The sequence below is a fragment of the Eleginops maclovinus genome, chromosome 3, assembly GCF_036324505.1.
Source record: "Eleginops maclovinus isolate JMC-PN-2008 ecotype Puerto Natales chromosome 3, JC_Emac_rtc_rv5, whole genome shotgun sequence".
NCBI lineage: Eukaryota > Metazoa > Chordata > Actinopteri > Perciformes > Eleginopidae > Eleginops > Eleginops maclovinus.
In genome coordinates, this window is record NC_086351.1 from 18,393,342 (window position 1) to 18,410,237 (window position 16,896).

Sequence of the window (16,896 nt, forward strand, 5' to 3'; positions counted from 1 at the left end):
TGTGTATGTGTCTGTGACCATTTAAACTCTGCTTGCAGTCAATTACCAGAAAATGACTTTTGTGGACCTCTTTCCCTTAGAAAAAAACTAATTACAGGGTTTGGGTTAAGGTTAGGATTGGGTTTGGGATTGCAGGAAAGTCCTGGACTGAGCTTGTTCCATGTGAACGACGTGAATCCAGGGGCGTAGCCAGAGGACTGCCAGGGCGGGGTGAACACCATCCAAATCTGATGCTCCCACTTCGTACCACCCAACGTTTGTTGTGTATCTTTGGATATTTTGGGCTTCCAATTTAAAAGATTGCATGGTTGTCAGTAAGGTCACATCACTGACAGCAAGAGCTGAGTCAAAATATTGTTTTCAAAAAATAACAGCCCATAAAATAGTGGACATTCTATTTTGACACATGCTCAACAACAAAATAAACATAATAAGCTTCACAAAGGTGTAATTCTCATTTTGGTTAATACAAGTGTGATTTAAAGCATGTTTCCATTCAAACACTGCTTGTTTTGCCTAAAAATTGATGCTCCAAAACGGTTATCACTACATTGTAAAAGTGAAATTAAAATAACATGTTACCTATTAAACTGAACGAGCTTTAGGGAACACAACTTTGTAAGGTTTATAAGATAATGGTTTTCGGTTAAATACGTTGTTGAAGTGAAAATGAAACTTAACATTGTACATCAAGACAACATCATGTAAGTTTCACATAGGACTACACACTCTTTATACTACACTACCGCAATTCTGCATTTAGTCCTGTGTCCTTGTTGGTAAGTTAAAAATAAAATGCTCTTTTTTTACCCACTAGCTACATAGTGGAGTAATCTTTCTTTTACTAAAGTGTGCGTGGTTAGCAAAAATCTACTTATAAAGTGAATGCTAATGGCTGAAATACAGACTCTTTAAACAGTTTATTTTTCTTATAACCTCTCCAACATCCTTTATGTATCTTTTGGCTGCAAATGCAAAACTGAATGTTTTCCAAAGAAAATCATACTTTTTTTTATCTTCCATGTTCTGAAAATGTGGATATCCCTTTTTTTTTTACAACTATAACTTTATCCAGTTGTAGCGCTCACTTAGGTTGGTTGCCTAGGAAGTTCTAAATATTCTGAAGCTTTAATGTGACAGTTACCAATCTGTCTTTGCAGTGTAACATTTCTCAAATGATGCATTGGGACTTTAAAATGATACAGTGTTAACTTAAAAACAACATGTATAACCTGGATGTCTTGTACAATCTTCTGAGGTTTAAAGAAGGATGAAGCGGAAGAGGAGGAGGAGGAGGTAAGAGAAGGAGCGTTTCCGACGGTAGCCCCGACCTGACAGGTTCCCTCATATCCGACTTCATTCAGTCCCATACAGGGAATCTGCACATGGTAAAACCATCACACACACACACACACACACACACACAGACTCCCACACACTGTCTCCCTCTCTATTACACATAGAAAACGCATATGTTCTTTCTCAGTCTCAACCAGGAAATGGCTTTTACTCAAGTAATACAGACAGACAGACAGACAGACAGTTTCTTTGTGTGTCTGTGTGGGTGTATTTATCCTATCCAAGATATTCCTCCTACAGTTCAACACAATCAGCAAACAAAGAGTATGGTTGATTGATGAATTAAATACAATAGTTACATAATGAAAACACGTTTGAATATGTATTGCCAATGAAAGCAGAGAAAACACATTTCGGGAAAAGATAGCTTTGTGCAGCGTTAATTAGAAGATCGATTACACCTACATGTCTGTGATGTAAATGGGCTGAATTTACATACATCAACATTTTAACTGCAGGGGCTGAGATCGATCCCACAACCTTCTGATTGAAAGACGTCCGCACTCCTTCACCTAAAAGCCAAGCTGCTACCACAAGCAGAAAAAACTGCTGGCATGGCTCTGTACAAAATGAAGAACATTTCCCAAGCATCTCTATAGTTTAGTAAGACGTTGCGCCGATTTGTTTACAAATATCAATGTGTACACCAGACACATTTTCACATTTTGGTTTTACCCGAGGTTATGGGACAGATTACTTCCTGGCCAAGCACTGGTTGCTCGTTCTGCATGGTTGAACTTGGATGGGAACAGGATGCTTCTTGTTTTTGCCAAATCAAATGCATTTTTCAGTCCCACAAAATAACCAAATAATCAAACCAGCTCAGGTAATATATACACCAATCTTCAGAAATCCAATCAACACACTGAATAACACACATTTTATCCCAACCCCCACTGTAACCAGCTGATGGTTTGCTGCTTTACAGCTTTTTCTTTAGATTTTCACATTTTGACGGCCTCAATAGCAGCCTCAATTCCTCACTGTTGAAAACAAGAGAGAGGTATTACTCAACCTAACATTAAGAATAAACCTCAATGTGTTCTTATATCACTAAGCAAAAATGTTTCCTGTAGTCGTCCAGCCTGGTTAACTGAGAACCTGATCTTAGTCAGCTCTGTTGGACAAGGCTCAACAAAAGATGTAATTTTGTCTGTTGCCACTAGACGGGGTGGGAGATGTGGGGGGGGGGGGGGGGGGTCAAACGCCTGCCCATAATAACCACCAGACATGACTCATTCAGCGTGGAATACCACAGCAGCCACAGACAGGTCTCTGGCAGACAAGCAGCAGAAATCTGACCTGCAGCACAGTTTGTGAATGGGGCAAGAATGAGCAAAACCAGGGTATATTTAATAGATCTCCAATAAGTTTCAAAGATTTAAGAGTTTTGAAGATTCATCAAGTGTTTGGTTTGGCTTGTTTATGAAAGTCAAGTGTATAAATGGCTAAAGATATTACAGTTAAACAAAGAAGAATCCCGTCTTTTTTTCTCTCTGTTTCTTTTTATTTAATCCCCGTTGGTTTGATGATTCTGTTGGCTAAAATCCCGCTCATCAAGTCGTCAAGCGGAGCTCCTAAAAGACAGCACAGGAACAACATATCACCTTGTCAGATATGATTGTAGCTCTGATCACCGTCGTTCTTGCCCAGACTTCCCCCATGGAGAGCACCACTCAATTTGAAGACTAACACATGTTGGACAGTCCAATCATTATTTGCTTTTGTGGAGTCCTTCCAAGGCTCGAGGGCCCGGAGAGCCAAAAGTCTAATCTGTGGGCATAACGGAATAACACAGGAATAACATATTGTACAACTTAAAGTATGGCAGGGGAGCAAACTGTGAGCGGTCACATTACATGAAAACAGCAGGCAGGAAGTGTTTTGCAACAGCGGAAAATCTTCAGGTCCAGTCTGACCACCAGACGGTCACACTTCATCTGGCCTGGAGGCTGCGGTCAGTGGATGGATACCTTCCCTACCGTTAGGGTTGGATACGCTGTCATACATGTGTCTATTGCTCCGTCTCACACTTTTTTCCATTTCTTTACTCTCTGTTTTTATGAACCCATCACTCTTTTAAACATTTAAAAACATTTCCCCCTCTTTTTTAGTACTTTCTTCCTACTTTTCCCCCCCACTTCCTCCGTTTCATCTACAGTCTTTCTCCACTTTCTTTCCAACCTTACCTCATCGTGTTTTCGTCCCCTCCACCTTCTCCTACCTTCCCCTTTAAACTTTCTCCTTCCTCCCTCTCTCACCCTCTTTCTCTCTCTGTTTGTGGTCAGTCACACTTAATCTAGCTCCATCCATCTGTTTCTCTTCATTCATTTAGTCTGGTCTGCTTTCGATTAAGATTACATCAGGCTTTGACCTATTAGTGTGCCGTGATCCTTTTGAAGTCATTGTGTGGTTACAGGTTAAGCTCAAAGCCCACCACTCTTCTCACTCAACATAATACACACAGTATTTGGAGGGGGAAGGTTCTTAAAACTTCTCAGCCAGAGACCAAAATGACTTTTTTTTTTCTCATGGATCCAGGATCATTAAATCATACAAACTTTTCCTGTCATGTGGAGACCCACTAGAGGGAGGGCCTGCGACCCATTTGGGTTCCCAACCCATAATCCAACCTAGCAATCTGTGAACTGGAATATAATGTGCATTGAACTATAAACTCACGATTTTGATTATATTTCGAAGGTAACTTTCCCAACCAGAGAATGTTTCCTATTAGGGTTGCTGTTTAAAGTCCAGCTCAAATTCTACACTTAACATAATGCAGACCCCATTAAACTAAATTGTATTTTTTTATACAGCTGCCTGATTGCCTAATGGTTAAAAGCATAATGTACCACTTTATTGGAATATCCACAGTTTCTATTCCAGCGGAGAACCTGTGTTCCACGTCATACCCCTCTTGTCCTTTGATTGCCAAACGAACAAAGCCAAAAATGCCAGAACATAACCTTAAAGGGATAGCAGGGAGTTCAGAAGTGAAGAATGGCAATTATTAACAAAGAAATCAGTTCAGGTTGGTTCTTTTTGGTGAGGCTTACTTAGCTTATATTTAACTGCACACAAGTAGTGTTGCACAATTATATACTTTACATACCTATTTTAATATCTATTATTGGGTTTAATCATGAACTTCGTTGCAACATCATGCATCTCAGAGATCTACCTGCTTTCTGTTTTTATGTCAGTTGGTGTTGCTGATATTGGGGTTTGTAAATCACGAGATTGAATCTTGTGTCTTTTTAAGACTCAAGTAGTCATTGGTCTGAATGCCCCTGGTTTATAGGAACAGAAAGCAGTACCAGCACAATAGCAAATAATGTACTGCAGTTAAAGGGAGCGTTGACCAGCAAAGCATACAGTGGGGCAAAAAAGTATTTAGTCAGCCACCAATTGTGCAAGTTCTCCCATTTAAAAAGATGAGAGAGGCCTGTAATTTTCATCATACGATATCATTACACTTCAACTATGAGAGACAAAATGAGAAAAAAAAATCCAGGAAATCACATTGTAGGATTTTTAAAGAATTTATTGGTAAATTCCTCGTTATCAGTATAAAAGACACCTGTCCACAACCTCAAACAGTCATACTCCTAACTCCACTATGGCCAAGACCAAAGAGCCGTCAAAGGAGACCAGAGACTAAATTGTAGACCTGCACCAGGCTGGGAAAACTGAATCTGCAATAGGTAAGCAGCTTGGTGTGAAGAAATCAACTGTGGGAGCAATTATTAGAAAATGGAAGAAAAAAACTCAACTCGTCGTGTTTGGAGGAGAAAGAATGCAGAGTTGCATCCGAAGAACACCATACCTACTGTGAAGCATGGGGGTGAAGACATCATGCTTTGGGGCTGTTTTTCTGCAAAGGGACCAGGACGACTGATCCGTGTAAAGGAAAGAATGAATGGGGCCATGTATCGTGAGATTTTGAGTGAAAACCTCCTTCCATCAGCAAGGGCACTGAAGATGAAGCGTGGCTGGGTCTTTCAGCATGACAATGATCCCAAACACACCGCCAGGGCAACGAAGGAGTGGCTTCGTAAGAAGCATTTCAAGGTCCTGGAGTGGCCTAGCCAGTCTCCAGATCTCAACCCCATAGAAAATCTTTGGAGGCAGTTGAAAGTCTGTGTTGCCCAGCGACAAAACATCACTGCTTTAGAGGAGATCTGCATGGAGGAATGGGCCAAAATACCAGCAACAGTGTGTGAAAACCTTGTGAAGACTTACAGAAAACGTTTGACCTCTGTCATTGCCAACAAAGGGTATATAACAAAGTATTGAGATGAACTTTTGTTATTGACCAAATACTTATTTTCCACAATAATTTGAAAATAAATTCATTAAAAATCCTACAATGTGATTTCCTGGATTTTATTTTCTCATTCTGTCTCTCATAGTTGAGGTATACCTATGATAAAAATTACAGGCCTCTCTCATCTTTTTAAATTGGAGAACTTGCACAATTGGTGGCTGACTAAATACTTTTTTGCCCCACTGTATATAAGCCACAAGATTAGCCTCAAAGAAAGGCCCAATAAACTCTATCTGTACACTAAATTTCAAATATTTTCAGTACTTTACCTTGCAGATGTAAAGCCCATTGTGTTGAAAACAGCTGGTATCTATGCTCCTGACCAAGTCACCAGTGCTGCTACTTCTGTCTGTTTCTCCAAACTTGGGCTTGCCAACCACCATCTGCTGTAGGTAATACACTGACCATTTATCAGCACCTTAGACTGTACACATATCTACACTTTAAACAATCCAAACTAACCCTTTAATTAAAACAAATATTTTTAAGGACTTACCCAATACCTTATAAAAAAAGGAATATATATATATATATACATATATTCCTGGTGTTCTTATTTAGCTTGACGTATATGAGGATATAGGCCTTTATCCATGTTTCCTAACATCAGCACTGATCCCCTTATACTGCCCTTCTCCATCATCTTTGATCAGTCAAATAATAAGTAAAATGTCAGCGTTCATTTCCAGATGTAGATCAAGATATCGTCCCAGAAACCCTAAAGTTAACCCACATTTCCCTGACTTGGATGCCTATGAACAGAGATTGACTGAGAAGTTAAACTGTACATCATCATTACTCCTGGGTCAGAGCTGGGGTAAGTAGCCAATTGGCCAAGTCGGGATGCTAAACTGACATCTATTGGCCAAGATGTGGCAGGGTAGGATGTTAAAGTCATTTAGACTCATCAGGCTAAGTGGACACAGTTGACTGAGAGGTCTCGAACCTCCTCACGTCTGTTTGTGGGTAGCTAGCTTTCCTTGCCAAACAATTCTCAATTAGAGCAGTAGATGAGAGGATATCTGGGCTGCTGGGTCTATGTCGGCTTCACTTATGTATGTTAATGTGCGCCAACAGGACTGAACTCGTTTCAGAAATCAACCAAGCATGTTTGTCTTTTAACAGTCAGTCAATCATGATGGTCAAAGTTTGCTCAAACATTGTGACAGTGTCAGAGTAGACTGACTTGTTTTACAGTGCAATTTACTTTGCTGTATGTTAGTATACAATGAGTCAAATGAATGTCATTAATAAAGATAAATGCAGAGAAAAAGCACTACCTTTCTTAGCAGTTCCCTTACATACCATTTTAGGGATTTTAAGTTCATTGTTTTGTTTATTTACAGCCTGCACGGGGAATGTTTGATTCCATGTCACTGTTCTCATAAGTGCCTTTTTTAGAAACAGTAGGCAGCAAAAAAAAAAATGTGTGAAGTGTGTATGCTCGTGTTTGACCAGCAGTCATATGTTAGAGGGGCTGCAAGAAAATGTGCTGCTAACGTATGCTTGGCTTGTTTCTTTGATATAGATCATCAAGGACAAGACGTTGAATGACTAAAGTTATTTACCTGCTAAAAAACAAAACAAGATCTAAAAGGTATGTCACACTCGACCACACTATACCCACTGACCTCCAGAAACTCCACAAAGTCCAGAAACAGTAAAAAGAGACAATTGTGAAAGTAACATGATCACAAGGGTTATCACATTTTCTAAATAACACAAAGTAGGGAACCAGCGTCATCACATCATTGACCTTTAAAAATAGTTTAAGAAGGAGAAGTATTAAAAGGCAGCTGAAGTGACTTCCTCTTCCTCATCCTCCTCCTTCTGTCCCTTCCACTCCTCCTCCCATCTCCTGCCACCTGACTGTCATCACAATGCATCCTCCCTTTAAAAACTCACCTCCATCAGCCATCGAGTTGCACGGATCCCTCTAACCCTGTTCTTCCTGAGTAACTTTGGCCAATGAAGATACTTTAAGGGGTGAGTGCTTCATATTTAATCTGCGGGATTGTCTGTTTTTTTTCTACTGATAAAGGTCTGGTTCACCTTTGTGTCGCCCTATGCTTCTCCTTCTCCGGTGACATTACAGAGCTCGTGTCAGCGGAGATGTTGGCAGGTGCGTTAGTTCTGGGCACCATCCTTACAGCTTTGCCAGGTAAGAGAACCCACAAAATAACATCAGAAATTATGACTTTGTTCCAACCTGAGGTGTTTAATCTTAACTTGACAAGGTTTTAAAAAGAATATTTCCATAACTTTAGGGGTTAAAATGAACTGGAAGCTCCTTTGCTTTCAGATATTTATATTGTATTCCAGATATATCATTAATGCGGCACACATGCTTTAAAACAACCTTTGAAAAATGACTGATTTATAGGATCCATTATGCACCTACAGTGAGGTCTTGCAGCCAGGTGCCCTTGCCTTTACACTCCAGTTATTTATAAGTATTGATTGCCTTTTGTGCAAGGTAGTCAGCCAGGCAGGCAGTTAGCAGCACAGGATGACACCATGGCTGCACATCAAGGCTCATTCTCACTGCTTCAATTTTATTAGTCACGCTCCAAACTGTGGTTTGACAAGTCTTTCTCTGAGGAGCCACACTGAAGGAAAACTTTGACTTGTGGGCAGTTCAAATTTAGGCCTCCTTTTAGTCTTCAAGTATGTATTCCCTAAACTTTTGGTAGCTTGTTTTATATGGCAAGCAGTTTTTGTCAAAGTGACAGCCAGTAGATGCTTCATTTTTTTTGGATCCCTGAGCTGGTCTGACATCAAAACATAAAGAAAATGGTGAAAAGAGTGAAAAGCCCAGTCTAGACGTCATCTGTTAGCCTGTAGTGCTTTGTTTGAGCATGAGCGTGTTTTAGTTCGCCTCTTTTGAACCGTTCATGTGTGTATGTTCTTGTAGCATTTATTATTATTATGATTTTGCATGTTTGTGCCTGCAGGTATCCAGAGCAGGTGGAGCGTGTCATTCTCTCGGAGGGAGATCTGTGTGTGGGCGGGAACTACTGTCACTCTGCCCTGTCGCTATGACTACCCATCAGGTATCATATTCATTCATTTTCCTGTTGCTATTTCAAATACCTATAACAATTATATTAAACGTCAAAACAATCTGGATATACAATCTTTTTGTGGTTTTTCTTAACTTTATAGGTCACATTGTGAAGCGGGTCATGTGGTTCCGTGTGTCTGCAGAGGGTCGCAGGGAGTTCACTTACCACACTGACCCGAATGAGATCAGCCTGTCATACCGTGGACGCACGCGGTAGGAGAAAACATATAGGCATGTTTGAAAGCTGGTATGCTGTTAATGTGAATTAATAAATAAATGTATGACACCTCAATTGTGGGTTTCAGCTACATCGGGGGTAGCTACTCCAGCTGCTCAGTGCAGATTCGGGTGGTGAAGCTGAGTGATGCAGGCCAGTACCACTTCAGGTTTGAGACGGACCAACCACTGGGGAGGTGGACGTCCCCGAATACCATCACCCTCCATGTAACGGGTAGGTTCATGCAAAACAGAAGCAGCTTGGACACACATTTTAGGGTCGTAAGGAGACACTACAGCACCAGCCAATTTTTACAGTTTTGGCTATTTTGCTAACATAACTTGTCGGAAGTAGGAAGAAAAAATCCACAAATCCACATTAAGTTATATTTTTGCTACAGGGTGAGTATTCGCTTTGTAGATTTCTCCGATTTTTCTATATTGAAGATAATCTGTAAAAAACCTTAGACTCTAATATACATTGCCCGGCCAAAAAAAAGGTCACCCACTCTAATGTTTGTTGGACCGCCTTTAGCTTTGATTACGGCACGCATTCGCTGTGGCATCGTTTCCACAAGCTTCTGCAATGTCACAACATATATTTCTGTCTTGCATTAATTTTTCACCAAGGTCTTGTATTGATGACGGGAGATTCGGACCACTGAGCAAAGTTTTCTCCAACACATCCCAAAGATTCTCAATCAGTTTCAGGTCTGGACTCTGTGGGGGCCAATCCATGTGTGAAAATGATGTCTCATGCTCCCTAAACCACTCTTTCACAATTTGAGCCCAATGGATCCTGGCATTGTCATCTTGGAACATGCCCGTGCCATCAGGGAAGAACAAATCCATTGATGGAATAACCTGGTCATTCAGTATATTCAGGTAGTCAGCTGACCTCATTCTTTGGGCACATAACGCTGCTGAACCTAGACCAGACCAACTGCAGCAACCCCAGATCATAGCACTGCCCCCACAGGCTTGTGACCTTTTTTTTGGCCATGCAGTGTATATACAGAATGAAAATAGTAAGTAGTCCTCCGGAGAAGTTTCAAGCTGATATCTATGAGTTAAAGCTCTATATTTATCTGTAGTGTCTCCTCTTGACAATCCGGCCCTGGGCTGCAGGGACAGTGTGCTTGTGAGTGTGTGAATGTCTGTGTGTGTTTCAGACCTGCGGGTCCAGGTGCATCCAGCGAGGCCCAGGAACATGTTTGGCTTTGCAGAGACTGTGTTTGTAGGCTGCCAGGCAACAGGATGTGCTGCTCCGGGAAGGAGCCTGGCCCTGTACAGGTGTGTGATTGTTCACGTGAGTGCATTATTGGTCCCTTAGACAGAGAGTCATACATATCGTCAATATTTAACACTGTAGATGTGATACGATGCTCTGCACACAGGAATGGACTAAACCTGGGCTCTTATGAGAAATGGATGACCATCAACCGCTTCGACCAGCAGCATGCTGGAGCGTACACCTGTCGACCAATCCCACCACAGAACGTGCAGTCCCCACCCCTCACGCTGGCTCTGGGATGTGAGTAATATCTTACAAAGCAAAACGCACAGTTTTCACAAAACCTGCTCAAATCTAATCATGCTTTATATGGATTATCTGGACTGAGGCACATTTTGGGGCACAACACAGTAACACAGAATAAATAATGTTTAGGGACTGTACACACCTGCCATTGGCCCTGATAAGTGTTATATAATTGAAATGTATTCAATATAGCGTAAACTGCATGAGCACTTTCCCTATGTGTCCTTGTTGTTTCATCTCAAATGTCCTTCCTTTTTCTTCCTCCTGTTTTCCCCTGCAGACACTCCCCGCTACACTACCATAGCAGTCTTCCCAGTAGGGGGTCTGTCAGAGGGGGAGTCGGTCACACTCACCTGCAGCAGTGACGCAGCTCCACCTGTGGAGAGCTTTGCATGGTTCAAAGGTACAGAACAACATGCAATGCCCAAACATATGCATGACCTTGGAAAAAGAATTGGTTATTATGACTTAGTGTTTGGATTAATCTGGTAATCTGTGTCTTTATCCACTCCCCAGACATGGAGAGTGGTAGCATCCCAGACAGTTTTCGGCCCCAGCTCCGTCTGTCCCACGTCCGACACACAGACAGAGGAGAGTACTTCTGTGTAGCACGCAACTCCCTGGGAACAGACCGCTCCAAACCTCTTCTACTCAACGTCACTTGTGAGTGTTGGCTTTATTATCACAGGGAAGTCGTCCTTGCCCAACTTCAAACTCTTGCACAGATAGGAATCAAAACTACATGCTGAAATCAGAATCACATTTCAAGAGCATTAAGCCTTTATTAACACATATTAGGTTTGTTTCTATCTTCAGTCCTTTTGTGTAAATTGGTCAAGGGTTAGTCTGGGTTATACTGATTAGGAAACAACTCTTTTTTAAACTAGAAGGGAATCCTCTGTCATTTGTAAGTGAAACAAACTGAAACTGCTGCTTTTTCATACTTTTAATGGAGTTTACCTTTAAATGATTTATCAGTCAGTTAATCAGCATTTACTTTGTAACTAAAGGTCCTCAAGTTGTGTCTGTACTGCATAGTTCCACTCCACATCCCGCTGTTAATAGCTAATTATTGGTTCATTGGTGAAGTGGACTTACTGTTGAATCAAAACACGAGTATGGGGATCTCTCTGCCTGTTAGACTCTCCAAAGAACACGCGTGTGCTGGTGAGTCCTTTAGCAGACATCAGAGAGGGCTCGTTTGTAAACCTGAGCTGCGTCTGCCAAGCCCACCCTCCTGCCAGCAGGTAGGATCAACACTGCTGCTCCAAATGGTATACATTTTTTATGAACTTATACATGTTTTTCATATGAAGGTACTTATAGTGTTGTTTATTTTTCTGTTTTTGTCATTATATTTTTATTATTATATATCATTTTTGCATTTGTCATTTGGAAATCTTCTCAACTCATTGCTAAACTCTTTTAATTTGGAATAGCAAAAACTGTGTGTGAGTAAATGCCTGCATTCTGAATCTTACTGAAGAAGAAGAGTATCTTACCCTAGTACAAGTAAGACAGTATTAGCAGCAAAACAAATTTAAAGTATCAAAAGTAAAAGTACTAACTAGGAAGCAGAATGACCCCTTTCAGTGTGACACCATGTTTTAAATGTTTATTATTATGTATGCGTTACTGTGTAAGCAGAATGTGATGTTGTAGCTGGTCAGAATTAAGATTATTACCATCACAATAAATCTATAATGCATCATATTACATAAACCGAGCAGATATTCTGTATGGTAAATGTCGATATAGTTAAGTAGAAGTGTAAAGTAGCAAAAACTAATCAAGTGTAGTACAACTACCTCAAATTTATATAAAGTCCAGTACTTTCCTTAATTTTAAATAAGAGGTAAATATGATACATATTTGCCTATGTAAAATCCACTGCAAATTGCACAGTCCTATTATCATTTCCAGCATCATCGTCAGCACCTTCTCTCCTGCAGGTATGCTTGGTATCGTATCTTAGGTGACCAGGTGCTGTCTAAAGGAAGCTTCCAGAACCTGACGTTCCCCTCAGTGCGCGCTCACCTCGCTGGGCAGTACTACTGCACGGCGTGGAACCACTTAGGACACCAGACCTCCCCCGTCGCTACGCTCTCTATACTCTGTAAGCAGGGCCTGAGTTTATTATAGATATTACTCATGTGTATCTCAGTGACAGTGACACATGCATAACACTCAGTATTGAAGAAATAACAAAGTATATTTACTGAAGTGTTATTGTGAACTTTTACATTACAGAGTATTTCTACATAGTGTTATTATTACTTTGATGTAAGTAAAAGATCCGAGTACTCTTTCCTTCCCTAAGTTGCTGTCGGTCTTGCCAGCACCTTCTTATCGGTTTCTTTTCGCTCTTCTCTTCGCACAACACCATTTCAGAAAACACCTCCCTTAACCCTCTGTACTGTATCTCTCTGTTCCTTTCTACAGACCCTCCTAAGAACACTTCAGTTCTGGCTCGTCCCTCCGGTGTGGTGGACGCCGGCCGACCTCTGACCTTGACCTGCAGCAGTCAGGCCAACCCGGCAGTGGACAACTTCACATGGCACCGCTTAGCTCTAAACGGTGGCCCTGTACAATGTTAGCATCCTAAAAATGTGGTTCCACTCAAGGTTAACATTACAAAATCATCAAAACCTAACTGTTTGAGCTGTGCTGAATGTGTGTAGTGGGTAAGGAGTCGTGCTCTGTGTGCCTCGGTCTGTTTGTACCCCTCGACACTCTCTGACACAGCTTTCTGTGCCCCCTGCAGCCTGGGGCAGCAAGTCCGGTCCTGTCTTCACCTTCTCGGAGGTCGGCCCGAGAGAGAGCGGTCAGTACTACTGCGAGGCGAGAAATCGAATCGGAGCCCACAGCTCTCCTGTCCTCACTGTGCGGGTCAGAGGTACGTTATGCATGGACAGATTATACTCAGCTGATCAGTCTATCAGGGTCCGGGTTGGATACTGGTGGATTTCAAAGTCTGAGACAAATGGGAAAAATAAACACAACTGATATGCAAGCTATGTTAAGAACGACTTGCACTGGGACTTCAAAATCAGAAACCAAACCCTATAAAACTGTGCAAGCCAGCATTAGTATATTAATATTAATTCACCACTGTATATGTGTATGTTTTATGTTGTAAAATTATCAGGTTTTCACTTTAAATTTATATTTTTACAAGGACATTTTTTATTTAGTTTTAATCTTTTTATTGCAAATTATTATCAACTTATTTCAATTTCATATGTTTTCATTCTATTTTTGAATGTTTGGGTTTATTTATTTCATTCTTAAATGGAGCAACTGTCCCAAAAAAATGTCCCATGGGGTATACAGTATAAAGTATTCTGATGCTGAAGGAAGGCATTTTATTTTATAATATTTTGCAACTCCTCTATATTCAATGAACAGGCTACCCTAGTTGTAAGGAGAAAATTCAAGAAGTGCTGACAGTGTGTTTCGATTGTTGGGTTGGTAACAATACATCATCCTGCATTATTACAAGCCATGTGAGTACAGTAGTGTGTCGCTTCGGAGCAATGTGCCTTTAGAACAATAGCTGATAGCTGTAGTTATTTTATTTTATTCGGGACAATGAGGTTGCTCTACAAATGATCTTTTTACAGTCCTGGAACTACTGGGTTTGGGGAATAATTGACCCTTTGAACAATGGCATGGCACCAAATGAATTGCTTTTGCTTTGTGATATGAATTCAATAATATCATAGCAACATCTGAGACCCAAAAATGTTACACTGGATTTTTTTATTTTGAGTTGTGAAGGTATCAAAACTTATAGGTATTCAAACTTTATGAAAGCCTTCAGCAGTTCATCTCCAAGGACCACTTTTCCCTGACACACCCCTGCGTAAAGTGTAGTGGTACTGTCCCTGTGCATGCTATTGTCACATTAAAAATTGAAAGGGAGGAGATGAGGTGTCACTGACAAGCTAAGTGAAACACCCCCGCCCCATCTTTACATCTGTGTGTCAGACTATCAGTTGTATTACTCTGAGGGATGTTGGGATGGGTTCCTGTGTGTTTGACATGATGAGTGATGAAGCCTCCCTGTCATTATCGCAGCATGAGGTCCGGGGCTCTGGTCTCGGTTGTGTACGGTCTCATGGTTTCTGACTGCTTTGCTATGAGTCATAGTGAGTCATGTTAAGCCCTCTTGCTATGAGGGGAGAGGAAAAGGGGGGTGATGAGGTGTTGTGGAAAACTACTATTTGAGTCTAGACGAAGGCAGACGAAGTGGAGTGAGGTTTGGAAATCAGAACTGGAAACACAAGTCTAGACGCCTGCCTGATGATGCACGGATCACTTTCTCTGCTTCTATTTCTGTATCCATCGCATTTCGATTTTTAATAATCTCATTTCCCCTCTTTACTTCCTGTTTCCTAGTCATGTTGATAACCTCTGTTGTCCTCCCGCTGACAGGTCGTCTTAAGGTCATTGCCCTGGCGTCAGCAGTAGGGGTGTCTGCTGGACTCATCACTCTCACTGTGGCCATTATGATCAGGTGACAGGAAGTACACTGCTGTTTACTTAAGGCTATTTCTGTTTTCCTCCACATGACAAGGAAAACACCACTTTCCTGCTTTATTAGAGATGTCACTTGTTGATAATATTCTACCTGTGTCTTCACAGTAAGAACATGCACAGGGTGGACATGGAGTCAGGAGAAGTAGCAAACAAGGTACAGTCCTTATTTATTTTAACTATTGTTATAATAATGATCCCTCAATTTTAGATTTTCTTCAAACTATTTATCTGATAACTCTCTGTTAAAAACTGTTGATTAAAAAACACCCATTGTTTTTCTCTTTTCTGTGTTTGTGTTTGTGTGTGTGACCCCAGCGTCCCTCGTTGACAGCTGACACCATGTTCTATGAGTCAGCCCAGCAGACCTTTCCAGTGAGAAAGGGCAAGATGTCCGACATACCGGTACACAACTCACAACACAATTAAGCCTTAGATTACTTTTTTAAAAGTATGACAAAATATTACAAATTGTCAGATTTTTTTTACACGTCTCTGGCTGTGTGTGTGTGTGTGTGTGTGTGTGTGTGTGTGTGTGTGTGTGTGTGTGTGTGTGTGTGTGTGTGTGTGTGTGTGTGTGTGTGTGTGTGTGTGTGTGTGTGTGTGTGTGTGTGTGCGGGCGGGCGTGTGTCTAGGAGGAGCCAGAGGACCTGAGTGACAGCCATCCCGCCATCGTTCCTATGAAAGATGCTCCACCAATCACAGAAATGAAAAGCCCCGCCCCCAACTACATCACTGTCCACTACTCCAAGTTGTCTAGGTAACCACTGTCTGCCTGCATCTCTGCCCCTTCTTCTTGTCCTCTGAACTATGCTTCTCTCTCTCTCTCTCTCTCTCTCTCTCTCTCTCTCTCTCTCTCTCTCTCTCGCTCTCTGTCTCTCTGTCTCTCTCTCTGTGTCTCTCTCTCTCTGTGTCTCTCTCTCTCTGTGTCTCTCTCTCTCTCTCTCTCTGTGTCTCTCTCTCTCCGTGTCTCTCTCTCTCTCTCTCTCTCTCTCTCTCTCTGTGTGTCTCTCTCTCTCTGTGTCTCTAGCTCTCTGTGTCTCTCTCTCTGTTGTCTTTTTTTCCTTCACACCATTGGTCTGTGGTGGTGGTTGGCCACAGCAGCAATCTACTGTTTCATGTTTGGCATTTTATTTTACAACCACAACGCTTTGGTCTTTATCTTCCTGTCATCACATGCTCTCTCTAAACCCTTTTGTCTTCTCTTCCGTCTTCACTCCCTTTCTTCTCCGATATCCAACACCTTCCTCACGTTTATGAGAGGACAATACATTTCTCATCCCGGGTTCGGACATTCGAAAACATTTTAACGCTTTTGGAGCTGCTTTTATGATCTGATCTGAGTCAGATGTACAGAGGGGCTCATATGGTTGCTGTTTGTTGCTGTTGCTTCAGCCGGGACCAGGTGCAGATCCACAACCTGCCACTGGGGGGTGATAGGAAGCCAAAGGATTCCCCCAACGTTGTTTACACTTTACTGCAGCAGCCTCTTCACTGACTGGGAGCAACAAAGAGGCAAATCAGGTACGACACTACACAACTCTCTGTATGGTCATTAAGTTACTGGATACACTTTTTCTAATAAAGTATGCTTTTTACTTGAAATGGTCCACATAAGGGTCAATGTCGTGACACCTATATTTTCTGTCCAAGTGTATTTTCTTTCCTAAAAAATGATCTTTAAATGTTTTTAACACTAGTATTTATAAGTACAATCTTTCATATTTATTTATACACAAAATTCATATTTTTTCTATCATTTAAAGTGTCAAAATATCATGTGGGGCTGTTTGGTAAACTAATATAAGAACAGCTTAAATCTGTTAAATTAGTTCTGACTTATTTGTA

At 41.3% G+C, this 16,896-nt stretch overlaps 1 protein-coding gene across 1 annotated transcript; it reads left to right on the forward strand.

Moving 5' to 3' along the window:
* Nucleotides 1-7,623: 7,623 nt before the first annotated feature.
* si:dkey-33i11.1 (sialoadhesin) lies at nt 7,624-16,546 on the forward strand. Its single transcript, XM_063879124.1, has 18 exons — nt 7,624-7,675; nt 7,785-7,850; nt 8,644-8,742; nt 8,855-8,966; nt 9,059-9,204; nt 10,142-10,262; nt 10,367-10,503; nt 10,790-10,912; nt 11,026-11,172; nt 11,651-11,756; nt 12,462-12,625; nt 12,952-13,101; nt 13,274-13,405; nt 14,947-15,028; nt 15,157-15,205; nt 15,367-15,453; nt 15,684-15,808; nt 16,444-16,546. The coding sequence occupies exons 2-18, from the start codon at nt 7,802-7,804 to the stop codon at nt 16,544-16,546; spliced, it is 1,932 nt and encodes a 643-aa protein (XP_063735194.1). The 5' UTR covers nt 7,624-7,675; nt 7,785-7,801.
* The last annotated feature ends 350 nt before the right edge of the window (nt 16,547-16,896 follow it).

What these genes read in the sequence shown, in the direction of transcription:
- si:dkey-33i11.1 (XM_063879124.1), top strand. Translation starts at nt 7,802, where the DNA reads ATGTTGGCAGGTGCGTTAGTTCTGGGCACCATCCTTACAGCTTTGCCA. An exon ending in CGCTACGCTCTCTATACTCT is followed by an intron (nt 12,626 to 12,951) that starts GTAAGCAGGGCC and finishes TCCTTTCTACAG; the next exon opens with ACCCTCCTAAGAACACTTCA. An exon ending in CCTCACTGTGCGGGTCAGAG is followed by an intron (nt 13,406 to 14,946) that starts GTACGTTATGCA and finishes TCCCGCTGACAG; the next exon opens with GTCGTCTTAAGGTCATTGCC.